The following is a 26,211-nucleotide window of genomic DNA, read 5'->3' on the forward strand; positions in this document are numbered from 1 at the left end:
TGCCATTATTTACTCACTATCAACTTTTAGCAGACGTTTAGCAGAATATCAACGCTGCTGTTTTCCATACAATTAAAGTGAATGGGGACTGCCGTCATTGACATCAAAAGTAAATTAGTTAAAACAATGTGCCATGGGATCTTTCAGATGTAGCAGTTATATAACAATGGTATAGGGACCCAAGTCTAATTTGTTTCAAGCCTAGCTAGAATCACTGCATCCCGAGATTTCGTTAACAACTCGTTTTTGATCGCTAAACGAGGGAAAGTCAAACGTATTTCGTTTCAGATATTGTGATGTCGCTGTTACACGCCAGTACGATCGGTGGCGCTGTGGTAACACACGCTCTTCTCTCCCCGCCGTGCGGTCAAAGGTCGCTCGTTGTCCTTTCCTCTTTCGGCGGCAAGGCGTGCGAGTGTGCAGCTGTAGCCTATGCTATTCGAGTAAACGCAATTTTTTTCAATTTAAATACCACTTTAGCTATCCAGAAATGGTAAGTTCAATAGAACCCTACTAATTGTGTTTAATATTTGAGTTTTGTTTGCGGGAGAGGTGGTTTTCATTCATGAATCTGCATTTAATGTTATTGTGTTGCTAGCGTCTTTAACGTAGACTGGTCGTTGTCGCAGCCGTTTTACGCCTGCGTCTTACAAACAAGTGATTTGTGTACTTTGCATATCTAATGCACATATTCCACACATAAAACACTGTCTGCAATAACACAAAAAAGTCGCATAAGTAACATGGTACCTCAATATTTGGATGTTTCATCGCAACACCATGGTATTCTGTAAAGTATATTGGGGTACCATAGTATTACTATTTGATGCCATCAGTGTACCCCACTGTACCATGTTTCCGCCACAGTTCTTTTTTGTAAGAGTAGGTAGGCAGTCACCAGGCTTAATATAAATAAATAAATATATATATATATACTAGTTTTAAGTACCATCAGCACACATCTGAACTTAATTAATTGTTTTCTTGCAGAGTTTGCCACTGAACCCCAAGCCCTTTCTGAACGGTCTCACGGGGAAACCTGTGATGGTGAAGTTGAAGTGGGGTATGGAGTACAAGGGGTATTTAGTATCAGTGGATGGATACATGAACATGCAGGCAAGTGTTTAAAAATAATGCACCATCTGTGGATGCATACTAATTTTTACATTTTGATCTACACCATTAAAAACAGGTCACCACTTTTATGAGGGTCTTTGTTTTAGATTAAAAATACTTTTGATTTCCTCAAAGTACTGTTGTTTATTTGGGGCTCAACAGCACTACGACATAATAAACAGGTTCTCAATGGCATCCATTTTGCTTTTTTTGAGTGATGGGTCTATATATGGGATTTGGATTAAGTGCAAAGTTACGTAGCCTACAGTTTTTCTTGATCGCTTTGGTTAATTTTTTTTAAATGGTCTTAACATTCTCTAAAATGTAAGTGCAATTGTCACAACTGATTTATGAGACATCACAACTCTATTGTATGCCTGCAAAATGTAGTAACTCACCCAAAACATTTAATTCCTGCTTCAAAACCTAGTTATTGTGTCAGAAAATTGGCCAATGCCACTAAAATGAAAGTTTTTAGTAATCACCTGAGCCATATTGGGCAATTTTTAGATGATTTTTCACCGTGGCAGTCAACCCTGGAAATGTTTGAAATATACAAATTTAAGTTTTGTTGAAACTGACTGCTTTACTGTCCTATACAAGAATGTCAGTTTTGTCTAGCTGAGTGCTATTGAGTATCACACTGAGCTTTTTAGATACCGATTTCAACAGTAGGTAAAACTTTACTGGGAAAAGTCAATGTAGTATACAGAAAAAGGATATGCATATGTGTATTATACAGTAAATTTATTTTTGTAGCAATGTGTTACATGTAAACAGAAAATTCACATTTTCATGTCCATTTTTACACATTTCTTACATGTATAGTGAACAGAAAATTGCCACAAAAGGACATCCATGTAAAAAAAAAAAAACCGCAACCATGAAAAAACCTGCAGTAGTTCTGTAAAACATAATAAATTCCTCACAGTACGTAACACTACAAGTTCCCATCTTCTTGGTGGACATCCTGCCGCTCTTATTGGTCTGGCCAGAGATTTAGCAGACATCACAAACATTCCATGACATAGATATTTATGTATTATACACTTATGTCTGGCAGATTTGGTAACTGAATGGATCATTTTGCATGTGATGGCTCACGCGATAAAATAACGTTTAGAAGTTGTGAAGAGTCATTTTACTGAGAATCAACTCATCAGTTTTGATCCGCAAGCCATGTGCATTTAGATATTATGCAAATTGTAGATAGTTGTACTTTTTTTTGCAATTTACTTAAATGAATAAGAAATTCTAATCTGATATGAACAAGAAATGAATTGTTCAGAGATTTGAACTTATTGTTTTGAGAAAAATAATTCTCATTCGAGAATTGAGGCAAAGCGATTGGGAAAACTGTAATGGGCAAAAGCATCAAGTTTGTTGATGAGATGTTTGACTGTATGTCTAACAATACAATGAACTGGGTAGTGGGATTATGTATGCTTTGACTACATCTCCTGTTAAAAGCTCCTTTAGCTCCACTTTTATTTTCTGTATATAGTAATACTGGCAATACCCAAAAAATAATTGTCAATTAATGAATTTAAACTGAGCTCTGTACTGTATCTAGCTGGCCAACACAGAAGAGTATGTGGATGGAGCACTAGCAGGTCACCTTGGTGAGGTGCTCGTCAGGTAATGTTTCATACTGAATCTGTACAAATGACTGTAATAACAGCAAATACATACTGTGTAGTATACTAATCATCATGATTTATTTTCCTTAGGTGTAATAATGTTTTGTACATAAGAGGAGTAGAAGAAGAGGAAGAAGATGGAGAGATGAGAGAATGAAAAGTACATTTTGACTAATTGTGATTGGAGGATGTATTCCTCAGTTGGCATTTTGTCTCAGTTTTATGTGAAGCTGACTTGTTAGTTTGTTTTTTTGTTTTTGTACACTGTAAACTGTATTGATGGCACAGTGACTAATAAATTGTGCAATTTGTATACTTTTGTTGTCATTCCTTTTAAGCTTGTCTTACTTTGCACTGCAGTGTATTAGGCAAATTTGACCTTTGATATTAGAAACAAAGGCATAATGCAGAAACAACGTATTGTAAAAATTGTGTTGTGACCAAAGTTGAGTCTCTAAAACCTCCATAATCTGCCCTGTGACAGATGGGTTTGGTCCACTTATGCTCCCGATTCAGATAGTGACTACAAATTCCACAATAAAACACAGTAGCTTTTTTTTTCTCTCTCTATTGCAGTAGTTATTGCATTTTTCCTTTAGAGCCGTATGCTGAAGTGTTTTGATTTTAAAATATTTTAATCATCTTTGTCATTGCAATACCGTAACTTTTTAAAAAAACATTTATGTGGCACACAAAAGGAAGTATTTTAATGAAAATACCTTTGTTGTCTTTTCAATACAGTGACTCATGTTAAAGCTTAAAGGACCCAAAAGTGGTTGTGCATCATATCCCTGGTCTTATGAAGACATGATTTATTTTTATGTGTGATCCAATGTTTTGGTCAAAAACAACTGAATTATTAAATAGGCCGTGCATATTCATGTGAGTATTTAGGACTACACACACAATGGGCTTCAAGCTTCTCACTGAAAAACAACTTACATTCGTATCACATTAGTTTCTATCTACAGTATAAGTGTCCACTTGGCTCTGGGTCTTGCAGAGCGAGGTCTGTTATTTTATTTTAAAATATACTAAAAGCTGTGAGTAAGACTCGGGCAGCTGTTGTGGCGGGTTGGGGCCTCCAAGTAGGATTTCACTTATGGCCCCCATATGCTCAGAATTGGCCCTGTTTTCAGTAGATTTGAAATGCGATGTACACACAGGTAAAGCCACATCTTAAATACATGAAATGCACAGAGTTCCAGGACAAAAAAGCCAATTATGTAAAAATGTACGGTTGGAATTTTTTTTCAACTTTTAAAATCATTTGCATTCACATGTGAATCTGCTTAGTCCAAACAGTACAATCATGGACTCTGGGGTTGTCTACTCATTGTCCCTTCCTCTTAACTGAACTTTGGCCAAGTTACCCAATTTTTGTCTTTGCTAAATATTTACTACTCTCTGAGCTTTGTTGTGAAACACTTGCTCTAAAGTTAAACTAGTTCTCACAATGCCTACCAGCAGTTTCAAGCTTTTGGTCAAGAATGCAAAGCAAGTAGTCTTAGTTTGCAACAATAGTGAAAAGTACCTTACCAAAAATGGGATGCAGACTCTTGCTATCATTGAAAATGGTAGTGTGGTGATTGGACAGTAAGTCAGATTTACTCTTGAGATTACTGATGGTGGATCTCTTAATTTCTCTTCATGGTAAACTTAATGTATGTAAAGCTTTGGTGAATTCTCAGGGTCTGTTAGAAGATCTGTGTTATGTGATTGTGGTATTTTTGCTTGGTAAACCATTAGCCAGTAATCTTGTGTTGCTTGACATTTTTCCCCACTAAATTTAAATAATAAATAGATTGTGACCATCCCTGTTTACTTTAAAGCACATTAAAATGTTTCAAAGCATTTATGAATTGTTTGAAAATTTAGGGATTGCAAGATTAAATGTACATGTATTAAATACAGAATGCAATCTTTTTTAATAAGATGTATGAAAAGTTTTTGTGATTGTAGTGATGGACTTATTAATGCGGTTGGACCAGCAGATCTCATTGAGTCTCAGTTTGAAGAAACAAAATTTGACAAAGTCCTAGATGCTTCCAGCATGTGTGTTCTTCCAGGTAAGCATTAGTTCTAACACAAAATAAGTACTCTGCCCTTCTCTATTGACAAATCCTTTTTATATAAGTTGAAGTGTAGCTTTATCTTTGTTAAAATACTTTCTCCTAATTCAGTGAGTGAGTTGGGGGCAGGACTCTGTGTTCATCAAAGACAGATAAGGGGCATATTGGGAAAGCTGTTGGAAATTTTATTTTTATTTTTGAAATTCCATTCGGTGGCGCTAGTGCCAGAAAAATTACACTTCAGCATTAAGTTCAAAGAATCTTAATGTTGTTTGCAGGTCTGGTTGATGCACATACACATCCAGTGTGGGCTGGAGACAGAGTGCATGAGTTTGCAATGAAGGTTTCACTCATTTAATTTATCTATTTGTCAGTGCATTTTACATGGTATGAGCAACTTTCTAGAACAAATAACCCAGAACTCTCACTGTGTCCTAATGTGAGTGTAGCTGGCTGGTGCCACATATATGGAGGTGCATGAAGCAGGAGGCGGGATCCATTTTACAGTGTCACACACTCACTCAGCAACAGCCAAACATCTGTTGGAGGGATTAAAGGGCCGTTTGGAGCGTATGCTGAGAGCTGGAACCACGCTGGTGGAGTGTAAGAGTGGATACGGACTTGAGCTTGACACTGAACTGAAGATGCTGAGAGTGATCCATTCAGCAAGGAAGTCACTACCTATTGGGATATCAATAACATACTGTGGAGCACATGCTGTACCCAAGTACATACACTTACACAACGTTGTTTACATTATTCAAAAAGAGAAACATAGATTGAAATGTTACACTCCTAAAGTTGTACTTGTCAATCCTTTAGTACGTACTGTACTAATAGATTGATATAAATATTTCTCATACCCTAGCTTAATATGTAGAGACATCTATAGGTAAACCATCCTTATCTTGATTCCCTCAAACTACTGACTGGTTCGAAACAGCAACATTGGGTAAACCAGTGGCGTAAGTTTGGGGCGGGACTGTCTGTTTGTTAGTCCAATGGCAGAAAGGAAGAGTATTCTAGAAAAAACTGTTTGAAAATTATTTAAATTTTTTTACTTTGTTTTTCTGATGCTTTTACTTAATATTTTTTGTCTACACAGAGGTAAAAATATGGAAGAAGCCACACAGGACATCTTAGCTGTGCAGTTGCCTGCAATAAAAAAGGAAATTGCTTCAGGTGAACTGCACGTGGACAACATCGATGTATTCTGTGAGAAAGGTGTGTTCGATTTGAACTGCACATGTCAAATTCTGCAGGCTGGCAAAGACATGGGCCTCAACATCAACTTTCATGGTGACGAACATCTTCTGCTATTTTTCTGTTTTCTGTAAAATGTTTGTAAAAACTAGGGCTGTCAATCAATTATTTTTATCAACTTTTAATTGAATTAATTACATGATATACCGATTAATCAAATTTAATCGCAAATATTCGTATATCAATATTTGCAAAGAAATGCAAATAACAATGACTTAACATATGGTGATTAAATAATTCTAAATATATACACTCACTGAGCACTTTGTTAGGAACACTATTGTCCTAAAAAGTTCCCGACGTGGTCTTCAGCTGTTGTAGCCCATCCGCCTCAAGTTTTGACGTGTTGTGCATTCTGAGATGCTATTCTGCTCACCACAATTGTACAGAGTGGTTATCTGAGTTACTGTAGCCTTTCTGTCAGCTCAAACCAGTCTGGCCATTCTTCATTGACCTCTCTCATCAACAAGGTGTTTCCGTCTGCAAAACAGCCATTTACTGGATGTTTTTTGTTTTTGGCACCATTCAGAGTAAATTCTTGAGACTTTTGTGCGAGAAAATCCCAGGAGATCAGCAGTTAAAGAAATACTCAAACCAGCCCGTCTAGCACCAACAGTCATGCCACAGTCAAAATCACTGAGATCACATTTTATACCCATTCTGATGGTTGATGTGAACATTAACTGAAGCTCCTGACCTGTATCTGCATGATTTTATGTATTGCACTGCTGTCACACTATTGGCTGTTTAGATAATCGTATGAATAAATAGGTGTACAGTTGTTCCTAATAAAGTGATTAGTGAGTGTATATAATAAATAATTCAGAAAATGTAAATACATAAATTATTTTGGCAGATGGGAAAGCAATGATTAGATAATACAAAAAGTGGCTTTAAAATTCAATATATTGTGTTTTATTTCTATTTCATTGAACATAAGCCTATCATTGGCCTACAGTCCACAGCAAATTAATTGTCAATCTGTACTAGGTAGAATAATAAGGTCTTTTCTAAGGATGTGTCTATGTACACATGCGTCAAATGGATGCTTTTGGAGTGTCTAGTTGTCTGTTTAAACAGTTTGAAATGTAAAACAACAAATCTCAGGTCCCTGCTTTGTAAGTTGTGCTCCATTTAGCTGTGTTTGAAGGCAAGAACGCATCATCTTGTGCTGTCAGAAAGTGTGGTTTATTCCATTCACTGCCCCCAGCTGACATGAGACTCGTTAAAACAAGGCGATACTTCAAGCTTAAATTGCTCTGATGTTAGGACTATTCCTTATAATGGTCCAGGGGAATGATTTATTGTGTTAATTTGTTTAACACGTAATTTTTTATCTATAATTAATAACACAAAATTAACGTATTAAAATAAACAGCCCTTGTAAAAGCATATCAAACTGTGATTGAACATTTAGATGTTACATGTCTAATTGGTTGGTTCTTGGCCAGAATATGTTTAGTGAAAGGCCTGGCTTTGCGTGCTTACATCATCTGTTCATATGTCATCTCTGTCTCCTCTTTATCCCTCTCTTCTCCAACAGCTTGGGGCAGAGCTTGGCGCTTTAGCCATCAGCCATTTAGAAGAGGTGACAGATGAGGGAATTGCTGCCATGGCTACAGCAACAACATCAGCTATCCTGTTGCCCACCACTGCCTACATTTTGAGGTATTGTGAACAACCACAACGCAGATGTTCACGTCCCTCAGTAATCAGAGCTGTCTATTAAACAATGTAAATAAAAGAGCTCGGGTTTTGATTCTCTTTGTGTCTGTTTAAGGCTTTGTCCTCCACGTGCGCGAGATATGCTTGATGCCGGGGTCATAGTGGCTTTGGGCAGTGATTTCAACCCTAATGCCTACTGTTGCTCAATGGTGAAAAAAACACACATATACATAAACCTTATATTGTTACCTTCATGAATATAAAAAAAATATAGGTAGAAATGTGACCTGTCCATTCCATTTTACGCAAATGTGTTTGTTTATTAGCCAATGGTGATGCACTTGGCTTGTGTGATGATGAAGATGTCTATGCCGGAAGCTCTGGCCGCAAGCACCATAAACGCAGCCTATGCTCTTAATCGCTCACACACACATGGATCACTTGAAATCTGGAAACAGGGAGACCTTCTGATCATCAATGCACCAAGGTAAACTCACATGCACAGCTAGATAGCTAAAAGGACAAATGATCAATAATTAAGCTCAGAGTTTTCACACGAGGCAGCGAAACAAAAATGGGTCGAATGTCTGATCTCGAATGTTTGAATGTCTGATAGGGAGTGGTGGTGGCATAGTGGTTAAAGCACAGGGCTGGTAATCAGAAGGTCAGAGGTTCTAACCCCACGGCCACCACCATTGTGTCCTTGAGCAAGGCACTTAACTCCAGGTTGCTCCAGGGGGATTGTCCCTGTAATAATTGCACTGTAAGTCGCTTTGGATAAAAGCGTCTGCCAAATGCATAAATGTAAATGATCTGACAGCAGAGAAAACACAGTGCTAAATGTTTATAATAAAATGCAGTTAACCATATAACCCAGTTAATGTAGGGAAATATATAGGCTAATCAACTTTTTAAGGGAGAAGAAAACACTTTCCATATATATTGCTGTTGATGTCAAACACCATGCCTCCAATCAAACCATTTTTTCACTTGTTAGAAACTAGCAAAATTAGACAGATTCAAATACTAACTTGTAGCATGACATGCTATCATCCTCAAAACCATGAGCAAAACTACACAAATTACAAGAAAATATTGAAGAGTCTACATTTGATTCATGTTTACGTATAACAAAGAAAAGAGTTTAATATTATGTATTAATACATCTGATTGCTTGATTTTAAAGGTGCTGTGATTTCTTTTATAAAATGAAATGCATAAACGCCTCTATTACTTGTCAGATATCGAATAGGTGCCTTGAAATATCACACCTGTCTCTGTAATAGCCCTAGGCTGGGTAAACAGTGGGGCAAAAATGTCCGTGGGCCGTGGTCAGATCATTTGTTCAGCCAATCAGAAGACTATCTATCTGCCTGTCAATCATTGTCTGCATTCATAGGGCAGCCCGTATGTACTCATTTAACTACCGATGTTATGCTGAAATCTGACTCCCCATCAGACCCGCCCCCCTACTACCTGATTGATCCCCACCCCTAACAAAAGTAGGGAGTCATTAGTCCCTATTCCTAAAGGCCACATCTACACCTACCCATAAACATGACCATTGTGGAGACAAAAATCCAGTGTTCCATTGGTTGCTCAATCCAATGCTCATGGTCAAATGGCGGAATGCTCAGGTTGATCCCATCACCCTCCATCTGCTCCAACACAACAGTCTGTAGGTGTGTTTAGGGAGTGTGGGTTCTGAGAAGGTGGGTGGGTTCCAGAACAGCTAAAATATGCTTATAGCACCTTTAAGGACATTTTTGTACAATAAACAATTTTGGTACGGTGTTGGGTTGTCACTTGATGTTCAATGTAAAATCATTTATTTAGATTCAAATTTGCTGGTTTGGATTATGACTGGTCCCAAGAAAGGGTGGCGTTTGATGGGACTAGGATTAAGATTAGGAGAGAGTGGTATGATTATAATTCTCTTTCCCTGTGCTGCAGGTGGGAGCATCTGATCTACCAGTTCGGGGGACACCAGGAGCTCATCAGATATGTTGTAATCAAAGGAGAGATTGTTCATGAGAATGACAAAGTCTTGAAACTTTGAGGATATTGCACCACAGTCAAACCCTCTCAATGAATAAATCAACACTACAAAAACAGATTGTGTAGTAAAATGTAATTAGCATAGCTTGTAAACAGCATGGAACCATACTAATTAATACAATTAAAAACTAATATTAAATTGAAAAAAAAATAAATAATGAATTAATTATATTTTATACATATATTCACATAAATTAAAGGTACTTCTGTTTACAACTGTTGTATAATATCTTAAAAGTTTGTTTTGTATAAGTTTCCTTCCATTTACATAGTGTTCCTCTATTAGCGTAAAGGAAATGCACGGTTTAGTACCAGTTCCACCTTCTCTCCACCTAGTGCACATGCCTCTAACACACACACAAGTCTTTGATTGGTCAACTGACTTGCTGTGGCGATCAGGTCAGCTGTGGGAGAAGCAAGAGGATACCAGATTTAAAACTTTGTGTTTAGTGTATATCCTACAGAAAACTTGCTTGGCATGTGGTCAGTTTTTCATTTTTCAAGTTCACAGAAATATTGACTCACACCAAGATACAGCACCTCAGAATACGGACAGCTCTATGGAGGGGGATTTTGCATTAAAAAAATGTCTTGTTGCTTGTAACTTGTGGTGACGGATGGATAGTACATGAAAATGAAAGATATATAAATATATTGTTTTTGTTGCTTTATCACGTCATAGGCATGGGGAATGTGTAGAACTTTTGTGAATGATTCGCATTCCAATTCTGAGTGCATATTCTGTAGGCCTGAATATAACTCCACAGCCTTCTGTCATTACTATGTTATCTTCATATTTACCGGGGCTTGGGGGCAGAGCATGTGGAGAAAACCCTCCATGTGATAGGACAGACTCCCAGGAGTTATCATGTGTGAGGGGGAGGGGCATCCAGTGTAAATTTCCAGGGGCAGCAGGCAGAAAAACAACATCAAGAATCACTCCATCTGACAGAGCTACACACACAGTAAAGAAATGTTTTATTACAATACTAAAAATACTCCGTGTTCAAGCAAAAGATAGTGTAAACAAAAGTGCATACCTCTCATTGTTAGTGTGAAGTAGCCAGTAAAGCAGGAGGCGGGGCTAAAAGACTCCAACTCTCTTTGTGGAAGAAGCTTGTGGAAGCTGTTAACTTGCATACCTACGGCAACAGCCTGAACATGCCGTCGCTCATAACAAAAAACACGCGGCAATGTTTCAATGGCAACACGTGTCAGTCCCAGACGTGAGGTCATGGGACTAGTGGGCGGCGTTGAGAAGTCTTCTTCATCATCATCATCATCATCATTACTATCATCGTCATGTTCTCCAACCAGAAACTCCATGGCTCCATCAAACAGACAAAAATCTGAGGACATGAGGGAATCAATCATGAAAGGCTTGTACCAAAAATTTTTACACATCACTCTATTGAGCTTAAACTTGATGTAAAATCTGAATGTAAAATCTCCATTCCAAAACCTATTGTGGTGCCTTACAATCTACACAGGCCTCTGCCTAATAGGTGAATGATTTGTAAAGCTCTATAAAAACAGCAACTCCACACGGAATGCACGCCACACAAAATAGTGCTGTCAGGTGAAGCACATGAGAAATACTACTTACACCATGTCCTAACCAAATGCAATGCAATAAGACTCAAATTGTTTATACAGAACGTGACACTGCTGTGGGGTGGACCACAATCACCACCAATCAGAATATATTTCAAGTCTAATGTATAGTTACAAGAAGCAGGATTTTGAACCAATAATATTTCACAATGGGCAGGGCTATTCTGTGCAACACTGCAGAATTAGAAACCAAGCTTGACAAAATATCCTGACACTAACATGAAAGAGATATCTTTTACAGCGTCCTGCTTTAAAGACCCTGTGTAATCAAAAATATTTGCTGCTTTTACTCCATATCGATTAGCTTTAAGGTCATCTACACTCATAGCACTTTATTAGGAACACCTGTACACCTACTTATTCATGCGATTATCTAAACAGCCAATCGTGTGGCAGCAGTGCAATGCATAAAATCATGCAGATATGGGTCAGGAGCTTCAGTTAATGTTGACATCAATCATCAGAATTGGAGAAAAATGTGATCTGTTATTTCGACCATGGCATGATTGTTGGTGTCGGTTTGAGATTTTTTTTCTCCCCGATTTGGAATGGCCATTTCCCAATGCCCTCTAAGTCCTCATGGTGGCATAGTGACTCGCCTCAATCCGGGTGGCGGAGGACGAATCTCAGTTGCCTCCGCGTGTGAGACCGTCAATCCACGCACCCTATACCATGGTTTGTTGAGCGCATTATAGCGGAGACATAGCGCGTCTGGAGGCTCATGCTATTCTCCGCGGCATCCACACACAACTCACCACTTGCCCCACCGACATTGAGAACCACATTATAGTGACCACGAGGAGGTTACCCCATATGACTCTACCCTCCCTAACAACCTGGCCAATTTGGTTGCTTAGGAGACCTGGCTGGAGTCACTCAGCACGCCCTGGATTCGAACTCACGATTCCAGGGCTGGTAGTCAGCGTTTTTACTCGCTGAGCTGCCCAGGCCCCCGGTTTGAGTATTTCTGTAACTGCTGATCTCATGTGATTTTTATACAAAACAGTCTCTAGAATTTACTCAGAATGGTGCCAAAAGAAAAAAAATCCAACGAGCGGCACTTTTTTTGGATGAGAGAGGTCAATGGAGAATGGCGAGACTGGTTTGAGCTGACAGAAAAGCTACAGTAACTCAGATAAAGCACTACAATTGTATTGAGCAGACTAGAATCTCAGAATACACAACACATTGAACATTAGAAGGCAACAACAATAGAAGACCACGTCAGGTTCCACTTCTGTCAGCTAAGAACAGAAATCTGAGGCTGTAGTGGGCACAGGCTCACCAAAACTGGACAGTTAAAGACTGGAAAAACGTAACCTGGACTGATGAATCTCGACTTTGTCTGAGGCACACAGATGACAGAATCAGAATTTGGTGCCAAACGCATGAATCCATCAACCCAACCTTAATACCAATATATCATCGCTTGAATGCCACAGCCTATTTGAGTATTGTTGCTGACCATGAGCATCCTAAATGGCCACAATTTAGCCATCTTCTAATAGCTACTCCAGCATGTTAATGCACCACGTCACAAAGCAAAAGTCATCTCAAAATGGTTTCATGAACATGACAATGATTTCACTGTTCTTCAGTGGCATTCCCAGTCACTGGATCTGAATCCAATAAAACACCTTTAGGATGTGGTAGAACGGGAGATTTGCATCCTAAATGTGCAGCTGATAAATCTGCAGAAACTGCATGATGCAATCATGTCAACATGAACCAGAATCTCAAAGGAATGTTTCCAACATCTTGTGGAATCCATGCCATGAAGAATTTATGCTGTTTTAAGAGCAAAGGGAGGCCCTACCCAGTATAAGTATAGTGTTCCTGATAAAGTGTTCAGAAATGCTAGTTTACTGGCTAATAAGACTCCATGACATCACATATGTTTTGTGCACATAGCAAGAGTTTTGGTTTCACTTGTTCTGTGTCCACAGAAATAATCCATGTACTACATTTTGTTGATAGAATTTCTTCTTTTAATATTGATTGTAAATAAGTCAAAACAAACAAAATGGAAACAAATATATAATCTTAAATATCACAGATGCGGTAAAGAAACTGTGTGACTCTACTCTTCACTATCTGTGCACTCCCCCCCAGTCCCGGCGCCATGGGCGGGCCTGGCCCGCCCTGTGAGTCACTAGTGCCCACCCTGGACGATCCTGTCTCCCTTCATCAACTCTATGTCACGTCTCACATCTCATTTCATCGCGATCTCACAAAGCTCTTTTATTATGCAGCATGCAGAATTCAGCACTGAACAAAAACTCCAACGTTTTGAGCGGTGAGTGGATTTTATCTGAAATGCATCTGATTGGCCATTGCGTTTTAGAAATCAACACATATGTCTGTGATTGGCTACATTGCACAACGCTGCAAAAACACGTTATAATGAGAACATCTACTTATGCTTGCGACTGTAAATCGTTATTTTGTTTAGATGTTCTTATTGCTTTTGTGCAATAGATGAATAACAATGTATTTGTTTTTGGATGTTTTATTTAAATAGGGAGTCCCACGAATCGTTTTATTCTCCCGCAACCCATTACCGCCCGCGCCCGCACTCGACCATCAAATCTAGTTGTGAATATGTTAGTAGTCACGAGGGAGTCGACCAACCACCAGTCCTTGCTTGTTTGCACTTTTATTTATATTTTTTGATCAATAGGCTACTGTAACTTTCGTTACAAGCTGGTATATTGTCGTTTTGTATATACATGATGAATAAACTCCTGAATAAAAATAAAAATGTGTTTAGTCTGATTTAAAAAATAATATTTTTAAATGGATTTGATTGGTTTGTCGATAGTGAGTGCGGGAATGTTTGTTTGTGTCCTAAGCATAGTAGCGCTTAATAACGATAGCTGTTATTTCATAGTTTTACAACTATGCTGAGCTATTTCGTGTGACAGTTACCATGGATATACGGCATTTCTTTAATCAAAGACCACCAAAGTTGGCAGAAGAGAGCAGCGAGGTAAGGGGAGAAGACCCAGAGTGTAGCAGTTCACAAGAGGTCGATCCAACTCCCAACACTGCAGAGGCTAGCCATTCCAGCGATACTAGTTGGTCTAACGTTACTTGCCAAAGCCATAGCCTCAAGCAAGGGATGTCACGGCCACAGGTGGGTAAGGGATAAGCGGCTGCGGTGTTAAGCGAGTCATTGAGTCATTTGTTCAAACGATTCGTTCAAACAGCTGATTCATCAAGAATAAAGTAGTCGTTCATGAATGGGTCATTGAATCTTTGACTCAACCGATTCGTTTAAAACACTGAATCATTTAGTAATGAAAACACGGTTGACTGAGATGCGTTCTGTTTCTGCTGGGATCTTTGTTTTAAAATAGAACAAAAAGTCAATATTGCATCTAAAATGTAAGTGACTTAATATGAATTACTTGTTTATTGAACTGTCGAAATCAGTGTTACATTTTCAATCGTGATGGTATTCAGCACTTGGTTGTATGGTGTTGCTTCATGTTATAAATATAAAAACTAACTTACACATTTTGAATTTTTTACCGCAGTATGCTAACTGAGTTTCTTTGTGTGAGCTGCAGTTAGGCCTATTTGTTTCATCGAGAGGCTGCGCAAGCCTAAAAAGCACAAATCTTTAGCGTCAGTTATGACATTATGTCAGTAGGCCTACATTATGTAACAGGCTACTATCGATCATTATCATTGTATCATACATATTCAATTCCTAATCGGTCATATCATTTAATGTTATTATGCAATTAGGGAATTAGGTTTATCTCAGTTGTGCCCCCCCGAAAAAAATGTAATGCCCGTCCGTGAATTTGTGTCTGGCGCCGGGTCTGCTCCCCCCTCCCTTCTGTTATTAAAGAGATAGTAATCAATTTAAACATATTACATATTTCAATGCAAAGTAAGAAATTTTCATCCAAATAATACAGAAGCATCAAATTGGTCCCACAAATGCAAACAATCAAAACACAAACATCAAAGGGCATAATGCAGTACAAAACATACGATGCAAACATGTGGATGAGCATTTGCAAATAGGCTCCTACAACATAGAGGTTGAGAAACCTTGTCCAATCAAATGCTTTCTAGAATGAGAACGCACCCTCCCACTACATATTTTCAGTGTGTTTGAGGGCTGGTTGTGTATTAATGTTGTCAGTTAGATCATCATTTGGTTCTCAAGTCTTCGGAAAAGCTGGCCGAAATTGAGATTGCTTCTCAAGTTTCCCTGGGAAGTAGGGGTGTAACGATTCATCGATCTGGATCGATGTATCGATCCAATAACCAACGGTCCAATGTTATCGATACAATGCGTAAATATCGATATAGACCTTTTTTTAAGACTAACCTTTATTTTAATACTCATGTCAGACACGTCTGTATGCATTTCCGACAGGCGATGAAGCAACCTCTTTACATTAATTTCACTTTATGTGCATAAAATATGCTTTTCATGTGGGACACGGATGTGCGTGGGGTCTTTGAAGCCAAATTGTTCTCTGCTATCCGTGCGGTGTGTGCACATATCAACCGGGCTTCCTGCAAAACGCAAGCTCCAGTGACAGGATCTGTGCGAGTGCATCAACCGGGCATTCCTTATAGTGTGAGCTCTTGTGACAAATGCAGAGCAGCTCAAATGTGCAATTAATTTGGGCTTCCATTGATATCATTGTGCGAATTTTACAAGAGAATTTGCTATTTTAAAGCACCCCGGAACAGTTCAACCATCATGTGATGCGTATTGACAATGCCTACATACTGAACAGCACTAATAAGGGAAAGAGAAATCATCTGCTCAGCTCCAGCATCAGTTATAAGACTTTACACATTACTAAAATGTATCCCAGTTAACTGTAACTGAATTTTTAGTTACAACTGTGGAAGTTGTAGCCAAGAAAACCGTGGATAGCATGGATAGTTGGAAACAAGTCATGGGTATGTAAGTGCTTTGAATTGGGTTAAACTGAAAAATAAGCTGTAATCAGACGATTAATGATCACTTGTGTGTGATGTTATTTTTTATATTATTATCTTTATACCTTATTTTGTTGTGGATATCCCAATGAGGATACTAAATTTGCACTTTTCAGAAAGCTTAATAAAATATAAAATTATATTTTGGTTGCATTTGAGGGCCAAAAAATATATAATTGTGTAAAATAGGCACATAATATCGGAATATCGATCGAAGAGCCCTGAATAGTGGAAAGGGGTATGTGTATGTGTGTGTGGCTGTAAACCAATAGCCTATTGGCTATTTGTTTTAAATGTGACAAGTCAATCGACATGTTCCGCCACCCCTTCCTGTTTAAGTAGGAAATATGTCAAAACACCAAATCGAACAGCGCTCGGCAAGGCACTTCACTGGGACTTTAATGTGTTGAGTCTGGAAAAGACACGTTTTCACAACTGATTCCAATTGAGATTGACATTAGCATGCTACTTAGTTAAATGCGCAACACTCTAATAAGCATAACATTTTGGGATTGCCTTCTCTGTGAAAAACACATGCTATGTTGCCTTTTAACTTGGCCAAATTGCATCGTGTGAGCACGCATGATGCCTTACAATGCTGTCTAAGTAGGCAAGACTGTTTGTAGATGTGTGTATTTGAGTGCACGTATTAAAAATTCTCCTACCCCTTTCTACATCGTCCTCTGTAGCAGTCGGCTGAAGAGGTGGCGCCAACCTGAGAAAAATTATTCTACAGCTATTATTCTCCACTGAATTACTACATTTCTGAATATTATAAAAACAGTTTATCCACACACAGATACCTCTTTCTAGGGGTGGCACTGCTGAAAAGTTTTCTCTTTACAGGTGTCCTGTGAGGTTCAGGACTGTGAAAAAAAAGAAAAACAATTACAAACAAACTTTTATAACATCAGAGATTCACTGGAGCACATCCACATACCCCTCTCTTTGCCGTGGCACTCTAGGGCTGAGTGAAGCAGATGGAAGATCTGAATACTGTGTTCGCCCACTATCCTATATGAAGAAATAAAAGAGAAGTGTTTGTTGTGGATTGTATAGTAGTGTGTTTTACATTGTGTGTGTGTAAGTACCTCTCTGTGGTGGTAGCAGGCTGCGGTGATGATACACTGAACAGCGAATTGCTGCCTTTCTCTGTAATTTAACCTCTCACACTCTAATTTCATCTCCCCTCCACTGATGAGACCAGCTCCCCCTACACATACACACACACACACACACACACACACTAAACATTAACCCCCGGAAGTCAATGTATCAAAGACCTAAAGAAGTACTTTAACATATTTGAAAAAAATGTATATTATTTTTAGGGTTGTCGATTTAACGTGTTAATTCAGAGCGATTAATTTGACAAAAAATAACGCGTTAAAAAACTTAACACAATTAATTGCACCATAATAGGCGGATCTTTTGTGACGTCATTGTTTATGTTTGTCGCGTTGCATCATGGGAATCGTGTGGCAGGAAACACCGCTAGATACCTGTAATTTGATTGTTTTGCACGTTTGGAGGAGGATTTAGAGAAGAGGATGGTTCACTCTTGCTGTGTGGTCGATTGTACGGCTCGTTGGGGGCCTGATAAAAAGTTTTTTCGAATTCCCTCCGAAAAGGATCGCGAAAAACGAAAGAAATGGTTGCGTGCAATTTGTAAGTCCTATCCTGACAGCTGCTTCTACTTTAAACATTAAAGCTGCTACATGACTGCATGTTTCTCCAAGACTGGATTTGAAAGAAGGAGAAATGTGTAAGCTGTGATATACAATTTTTCACCATAGTACAGACGCCATTGAAAGTCTCACACTGAACACAATTGAATTGGTACAACAGTCACTACATTTTCAATAAATAAATAAAGAAGAACACTGATCAATGAAGACTTACCCGGCTTTGCAGTCGCAGTGAGCAGTGATTATTTCGCCGTTCTCTTTGGCGATCACCCACGGGAGATGCGAATCACGCTGTGACTCTGCTTGGCCAGGTCTAACCTCTGCTTTTAGCACGATCACTGCTTTCTGTTTGGCAGAAAAGATCGGCCCAACTTTTCGAGAAACAAAATAATCATAGGCCTCCAGACTTTTGAAAGCCTTTAATCTTTCATGAGTGAAGGGTCCAGGGGTTTCTATTAAATAAGAATAAATGTCTCCATAGCAGATTGGTGGCCAAGACACGGGCGAGTCGGACCAATGTTTTTTGTCATCCCAGATCTCATATGGGCTTTGAATAACTTCGATTTTGTCACCAATACAAATTTTGAGCTTCTCTCCAAACCTCCTCCGGTCTTCAGATGTTAAAGTGCTTATATATTGTGGATTTCGCCCGCTAACTCTCTTGAAAGTGCTCGTCGCGTCTTTACAGCCCGCCATACTGTTTGTTTTGTTGCCACACAACCACTCGCGCATGTGTACAAAGATGTCAACAAAGATCCTCCTATAAGGAAGATTCCTAAGAAACGCAAGCTTGTAGTACCACCTGTTTACTCCAGAGGGCAGTAAGTGAAATTTCAGCTGAGTGAGCAACGCACAGTTTATACAGTGAAGAAAACACATCAGTAGGAAGAACAACGCAAAAATATGTTACATTCTTGCGTTCAAAACACTTGAAGGAGCGCAAATGCGAACTAAGGGATCTCAAGATGTGTTTAAAGATTGAGTATTAAACTATATTTAACTTGAAACAGTGAACTAAACATTTTATGTTTATGATGCAACGCACCCGAGACATCTGACGCAGGTGTAGATTGACGGGCTCTTAAACAAGCCCTCATAATAAATCTACAACTGATTGACAAATTCACTTGTGAAATTGATTGCTGTGAACTATATGCCAATGATTGGCTTATGATCAATAATATGGTAGTACATTTTTAAATAAATAAAAATGACTATGTATAATTATATATTGTATAATTATATATTGAATTATTGTTATATGAGGGGCATTCTCAGAAAATATTTGTATATGCGATTAATTAATCGGGACACCATGTAATTCATTTGATTAAAAATTTTAATAGATTGACAACCCTAATTATTTTGTTCTACAGTCTACCATAAGGAGACACTTTTCACTGCTAGGGTATAAATGTAATTGTGTATTGGTATCCATTGGTGAACTGTACTCTCTTGCACACTTTCATATTGACTCAATCCTCTTTTGGCCACTCACCTTGTCTGTTTTCCATGAAACTATTCAGTGAAACAGGTAGTGGTGGGTAGCTAAAATATCCTCCAAACACAGCCTTTTCCAACATGCTGCTCTCATCTACCTGCTTTAGCCATTGGAGGAACTGCCGGATTGGGCGTAGCCCTCTGTATGGCATCACAGGTTGAGATCCTATGCCTGTTAAATATTCACCAATAACATCACAATTATGCCACATACAGACAGAAGTTAATTCCTATAATGCGGTTAAAATTTTATAAACTTAAATACATCATACCATTGAGTAAGTTTATGTGTGTGTTTAATTTACCAGTGCAGTACACCTGGGTCAGTGATGTGTTGGTGAGATATTCAAAAGCTGTAGCTCTGTCAACTGTACATTTGATAAGCTTTAGTCTAGTGCAGACGACTAGTGCCACTGAATAAAAAAAATTAAAGAGATAATAATCAAAACGGTTTGTTCGCAATACCAGCAAAGAGAAAGTCATTGAAAAAGGGAGAGTAAATTGATTGACTGGTTACTTGGATAGATACGGCTTTGAATGTCAGGCTGTGATGTGGAGAAAAGCTTGATCATGATTGGCTTGTCTGATGTCCCATCCTCCAGTTGGAGCCACCGATACTCCTCGATCTCAGACATTTGCCCTTCTGCAATGGAATAAAAATTCAGACACTTGATACATTCAGAAAAACTAAAAACATTATGTCTGTAAATAGCTTAAATATGTGTGTGTATTTCTGTGTGTATTACAACATCTTACCCTTCTTTCTGACACGTTCTGGTCGGCCAACAAATATCACCACACCAATGACATCACAGATGTTGCCTTGTGGACAATTATGAAGCTCCTGCCTATAAAACACGATAATACAATACACTTCATTGTGATGTGCAAGGTTTTGATCTTGATATAAGAATGCATACAGTAAGATATTAGCAGATGTGATTTACCGATTTACCAACAAATGTAATTACCAACTTAGAGAACATAGCAATACATATGTGTTGGAGTGATGGCCGTTTGAAATGTGGCTTGTCTAGATTTTATCAAAAATGACTTTTTTCAAACAGTGATGGTCCTGGAGGGCCTGGGCAGCTCAGCAAGTAAAGACACTGACTACCACACCTGGAGTCGCAAGTTCGAATCCAGGGCATGCCGAGTGACTCAGTCAGGCTTTCTAAGCATCCAACTGGTCCATTTGCTAGGGTGGGTAGAGTCACATTGGGTTGACCTCCTCGTGGTCGCTATAATGTGCGTTGGTTAACCAACGTTGGGTGACTCTACCCACCCTAGCAACCGGGCCAATTGGTTGCTTAGGAAGCCTGACTGGAGTCACTCAGCACACCCTGGATTCGACATATAGTTATCTTCTATCTACAGATTATCCTTGTGAACTTTGAACCTTGATTTTGTGTCTGTACACATACCCACAGATGAACATATGAGGCAGGTCAGGCAAGGCCCAATCTGGAGAAATCTGGCTCTTAGGGATGATGGTAATTTGAGCAGTGGGGTTCCTGGAATTAAGACTGATCTCTGAAAGATGAACAGAACAAGGTAAGGAGAAAGAGAGATCTGTAATAGAAGAACTAATATGCTCACGTGACAAAGAGTTAAAAAGGCTGAAAAATGAAATGTTCTCATTGTTTCATTAAAAGAATGAATAAGGGAAAGTGAAAATGTCTACCTCTGTTGGTTCATTTAAATGGTCCTACGGTGTAACAAATTAATTTTTAAAAGTACAAATATGCCATATAGTCGCACATTTTACATCTTTAACAAATTAGATTTTGTGTGTAGTATATTTTTACATACTGTATATAAACATAGTATAATATTCTTCTACCAATGTGTGGGTCTGAGTCCTGCCCAGTACGGCTGCTGTAACTCTCCTTGACTCTGTAGCGACACAATTTCAAAACTTGTCCTGGCTGTAGGATTCGATACCAGTCCAAACAGAGTGTGTTCCACAGCACAACACAAGCATTTGATGAGCCATCACCGACCTGTAGCTCTGCCTAAGAAAAAGAGAAAGACAGAAAGAGAATAAACATTGGCAAGGATGTAAAAAAGATTTACATTCTTTCTTACCACAGTATGAATACAATTGTTAAAACAGTTATTACAATGGTTTTACAATCTGAGCAAATATTATAGTACTACCAAGTTTCGACAGATAACAAAAATGTATGTTATGGTGCATAGAGCACAGCTGTTGGATGATCTCTGACCTTATAGGGACATTCACATTTCTGATCTGCTTTCCCATAATACATCAGTCTGGATTTGTGAAGGATCCGCACACACAGAGCTCCCCGGTAACGATGAGATCCACTCAAGAAATGCCTTCGGAGTTCTGCCAGTGAAACTGTGGATCGGGTATCTGCCAACGCAAAACATGCATTATGCATGCATGAACTGGGGGGCACTCAATCCCTTTTTATCATGGTAACCAAAGCCATTTCTACCAAAATCCCATAGTTACAATTATCATGACTTTTATTAAACATAATACTGTAATGGGATGTCCTTTAGTTTTTATGTGCTTATTATTGACAGTTTAATACACAATTACCTCACTTTAATTGTAGTAACAATAACTGTAGCAAGTATGGTATTTTGGCGGGAAATGTTTTGTAAGCGTATGATAGATGTGATGCTGTGGAGGTCGGCAGCCCATGTACACACCTATAATTTCGTCCTCAGAGTCTTCTGAACCGGGTTCAGAGGGGGGCGTGTCCCGCCACATCTCCCCATAAAAATCCTGATTATTCCACAGCTGCAGGTACGAGCTTCTCCGGGCTCTGAGCGGACCTGAGCTCGGTTCTGCTCTCATCCACGGAATTGACCTCACGTTAACGGATGAGAGCGCCCGAAGAGCCCCATCACCGCCGGAGAGTCTGTCCACCTCCAGACTACAGACATGAAACGCGCTTCCGTCTCCATCGCTGTCCTCCCCGCGGCTGAACTCCACATTCCGTATGACGCAGCCGCAGTGGAGTTTATTCCTACTGACGAGTCTGTTTAAATAGGGATCCAGAGACACGCGGATCTTACAGTCTCCGTCAGTTATAGTGGCATCAAACAGACTCTCTGACATAGAAATACTGTCCGGAAAACGGAAGCCAAAGTCTGTGTCTCTGCCATAGCGCTCCAATGAGATCACGTATAGTGGTTCGGAGTGGGTTCGGGCTCTGGTGGACGCAGACGTTTTGGATATTAATCTGTTTAGCGTCTTCTTGAGTGTGCAACACTCTGAGGGGCTCGCGGCCATGTTTGTGCGACACAATAATAATAATGCAGCAACGCATCATGGGAGTTTGAGTTCTGCACACTGAAAGAAAGAAAATATAAAACCGTTATAGGAAATATCTAAATGAAAGAAAATAAAATGTAAATAATAATATATTTTATTAAAAACAATAACAAAAAATATTATATGAATGAAGAATATAAATATGTATTCATAAATATTAAATATACATTTAATAACAAAAATAGTTAATAAAAAAGAACTAAATATACAATTAAAATTAAAATAATAAAATACTAAATAAAGAAAAAAATGATATGAATAATTAATGAAAATATTAAATTATTAAAAAAGAAAGGACAATAAAATATACAATGAAATAAAAACAAATTATTAAAAAAATGTAATTTAAATAATTAAGGAAACAATACATTTATAAATGAGAAAAATATAATATAAATAATGAATGCAGAAAAGAATACATTAATAAATAATGAAAAATAAAATGTATAAATAAGTAAAGAAATAAAATATGCTATGGAAGAAGAAAGAAATTGAAAAATATAGAATGAATGAAAAAAAAGAAAATGTGCAAGACAAAAATTAATTATTAAAAAAAATATATAAAAAGAATAATGAAAAAAGAAAGAAAAATTAAATATATAATGAACGATTGAATATATAATGAATATGCGATGCAGTATCATGTTAAAGTAAGACAGAAATGGGTTTTATCAAATAAAATGTCAGGTGATTTAACAGTATACAGGCAATATGCCTGTAAAAGTTTAGCCGTTCCGTTCCTATGGCAATGGACGATGACATTAGTGTTTGACGAGATACCCTCTAGCGGTCATAGCGTGTAAATGAAGAATGCGGTAGCGCAGTTACATGATTCAGTGAGTGAAATATCGCTCTGGACAGTCTGGAAAATTGCAGGCGCTGGACTAAAACGTATTTCTGCAAAGTTTCGTGATATGTATGACACATTAACGGACTATAAAGAACACACATTAAATGTCTGAATATGTTTACAATGTATTGGCATCGCCTTTGTATGAAGTTTACTGAAGTTGTTTGAATGTTTAGAGTCTGGTGTCGTCTCGAGAGCTGATCGTCTCGCGATATGGACATATTACAGAAATAAACTTGTACCGAAGAGAAAGCAGAAAACAATAAGATTAATTTTTTTTTATTGCATGCCTCTTTATATTTTTACAGCCTAGGCTATTTCCATTATAAAGAAAATAAGTTTTCTCAGTGTACATATTAACTAGTAGGCTACTCTGCTTGGAAAGGACTCTTATTTTCTCAAAAGGGGCAACTTATTTGTCATGGTGTAAAGTTCTTGACTGCTGTTTTAGCAAAGGTCCAAGAAATAGTAAGAGTATCAAAAAAGGAAATTGAGCCAAAGCCAAATCTCATAGTAGAAGATTTTATTTTATTATAAGTCTGTCTGTCATTACAAATTAACAGGTAAATAAAGCTGTCAACCTTCCTCCCATTCCCAATGGGATCCATTCAGAAGCAGAAATACTGGTAAGCATTTTTATTTTATTAATGTCCTGTTCTTTAATTAACGAGCCCTATTTGCATTGAAAAGACATACAGAGCTGAGATATTCTTTTAAAATCTTCCTTTTATGTTCAGCAGAGGATAGAAAGTCATACATATCTAGAATTGCATGAAAGTGAGTAAATTGTGAGAGATTTTTCATTTTGGGTGAACTATCCCTTTAAGAAAATTTTAAAATTTGAATTTCTTTTTAAATAGTCCATGACTGATGAAATAGGTATTTCATTCCACAAAGTGTCCCTTTTTTAGGTGGTCACTGGCCAAAAGCATGAGAAACAGTCACTGCCAAATACCATCCCGCAATCAGATTTTGAAGCTATGTTTACATTTGTAGAGAGAAACAAGAAGCTGTCCTGGAGACTTTCAGACATCGCTGTGGAATCACAGTTCAGTATTGACACCAGCAACAGCAGCAGTTTTATACTGGAGCATTTGTCAGAAGAGAAGGAACCTTCACAAAGTTCAGCCGTGATGAGTGAAATCTTTCTCCAGCGGTTCCATTTCAGATGGAGAGGAAACACAGATGGCCTGAAGCTGGATGGAGTTTGACTAGGAGTTGACTCTTCTGCAGACATGGTACAAGTACAAGTTGGATAAAAACACACTTCCTGAAATGTATAACTTCCTGTCAGGTAAATAAAAAGAGATGCTTAACTAAGACCCTGTCCCAAATGCTGCTCCCAGACCTTGTGATCCTCCTCATAGTCAACTAGTGATGTAATGCAACATAGACTGTCGGGTTGTAGTCCACTGTTAAGTTCACACATTGCAGGCTTGATTAAACATAGCAGCTACAAATCATAAAATGACTATTGGGACTACCAATAATGAGGTACTGCATGCAAATCAAGAACTAATTGGCTATCAAGTTGAAAACAGTGGTGTAGCCTAATTACACACTGCCATTGCTGAGCCGTTAGTTAGATAACAACACTCTTAGATTGGTTACCATGTCTGTGACTAAAGAACTTGTATTGTTATAGTTGATGTTTGATAATTGTTAGAATCAGAGGTTATAAACTGACATAGTTTTTCTCCTTCCTTGGCCAGCTACTCCTTGTAGAGTATAAATATTCTCTCTTACTGTAAGAATACACTACATAGCCTTGAAATGCCCTCTTAATCCTGCCTTGATTTCTCATTAGTTGATTTTGGCAATATCTACTAATTAGATTAAGATTATTTTTTTACAGTGATTATTTGTATTATTCCAGAGTATTGACAGACTGATATTTGTCAATATCAGCACATATTTGGACTAGAATTCTGTATCGGCCAATTAACTGTGCCCAATTGACATATGCTTGCCCTATTTTCTCCTTATAGCTCACTTCATTCAAAAGATTTTGTTTTTCATCAATCTTTTTTTCCTCTATTTTATATTAGTACACATCACCCTGACTTCCTCAGTCAGGATGGACATTGCAGGAAACAGGGTAGGAAGGCATGGCGCTCTTCCTGTGTGACACTATGGATTGTGTTGTGGCTGTCTGGATCAAAAGCCATTGGAGAAGAGGCCACATGCTGTCTGCTCAGGATAGGCATGCCTTTTGCAGCCATACTGTATTGAGATAGTCTGCAAACCTTTTTCTTGAATCCCTCTTGAAAATGGATGCATAGAAGCCCAATTGAAATCACCAAGACAAATGCCTCATGTGTTGGACAGGGAGGTGGATCAGTGTCTTGGAGCGAAATGGTCACTGTTATAAGAGGATCATCACAAACCTTCTGTTCAATCTGAAGAGCGAATATGCCTCTCAGTTTATTTATCTGCACAAAGGAAGACCTGAAATCAA

General features: G+C 38.3%; 3 protein-coding genes across 3 annotated transcripts; 2 read left to right on the forward strand and 1 right to left on the reverse strand.

Moving 5' to 3' along the window:
* Positions 1 to 369: 369 nt before the first annotated feature.
* Positions 370 to 3,075, forward strand: snrpf (small nuclear ribonucleoprotein polypeptide F). Its single transcript, XM_052153107.1, has 4 exons — positions 370 to 493; positions 991 to 1,116; positions 2,690 to 2,754; positions 2,847 to 3,075. Exons 1-4 carry the CDS (start codon positions 491 to 493, stop codon positions 2,911 to 2,913), a joined length of 261 nt encoding a protein of 86 aa, XP_052009067.1. The 5' UTR covers positions 370 to 490; the 3' UTR covers positions 2,914 to 3,075.
* Positions 3,076 to 4,195: 1,120 nt separating this feature from the next.
* amdhd1 (amidohydrolase domain containing 1) lies at positions 4,196 to 9,858 on the forward strand. The gene is made up of 9 exons (XM_052154340.1): positions 4,196 to 4,352; positions 4,719 to 4,825; positions 5,107 to 5,171; positions 5,278 to 5,555; positions 5,934 to 6,135; positions 7,611 to 7,759; positions 7,872 to 7,965; positions 8,083 to 8,243; positions 9,710 to 9,858. The coding sequence occupies exons 1-9, from the start codon at positions 4,213 to 4,215 to the stop codon at positions 9,813 to 9,815; spliced, it is 1,302 nt and encodes a 433-aa protein (XP_052010300.1). The 5' UTR covers positions 4,196 to 4,212; the 3' UTR covers positions 9,816 to 9,858.
* A 212-nt stretch (positions 9,859 to 10,070) lies between these two features.
* On the reverse strand, positions 10,071 to 22,862 carry si:ch73-71d17.2 (RPA-related protein RADX). Its single transcript, XM_052154339.1, has 15 exons — positions 22,276 to 22,862; positions 21,819 to 21,970; positions 21,434 to 21,605; positions 21,015 to 21,123; positions 20,347 to 20,438; positions 20,108 to 20,233; positions 19,896 to 20,003; positions 19,589 to 19,762; positions 17,494 to 17,615; positions 17,343 to 17,416; positions 17,206 to 17,268; positions 17,068 to 17,117; positions 10,855 to 11,163; positions 10,616 to 10,768; positions 10,071 to 10,218 (listed from the first exon to the last, which is right to left on the reverse strand). The coding sequence occupies exons 1-15, from the start codon at positions 22,859 to 22,861 to the stop codon at positions 10,097 to 10,099; spliced, it is 2,412 nt and encodes an 803-aa protein (XP_052010299.1). The 5' UTR covers position 22,862; the 3' UTR covers positions 10,071 to 10,096.
* Positions 22,863 to 26,211: the final 3,349 nt, after the last annotated feature.

Source organism: Xyrauchen texanus, chromosome 2 (genome assembly GCF_025860055.1).
Source record: "Xyrauchen texanus isolate HMW12.3.18 chromosome 2, RBS_HiC_50CHRs, whole genome shotgun sequence".
In the NCBI taxonomy this organism is placed as follows: Eukaryota; Metazoa; Chordata; class Actinopteri; order Cypriniformes; family Catostomidae; genus Xyrauchen; species Xyrauchen texanus.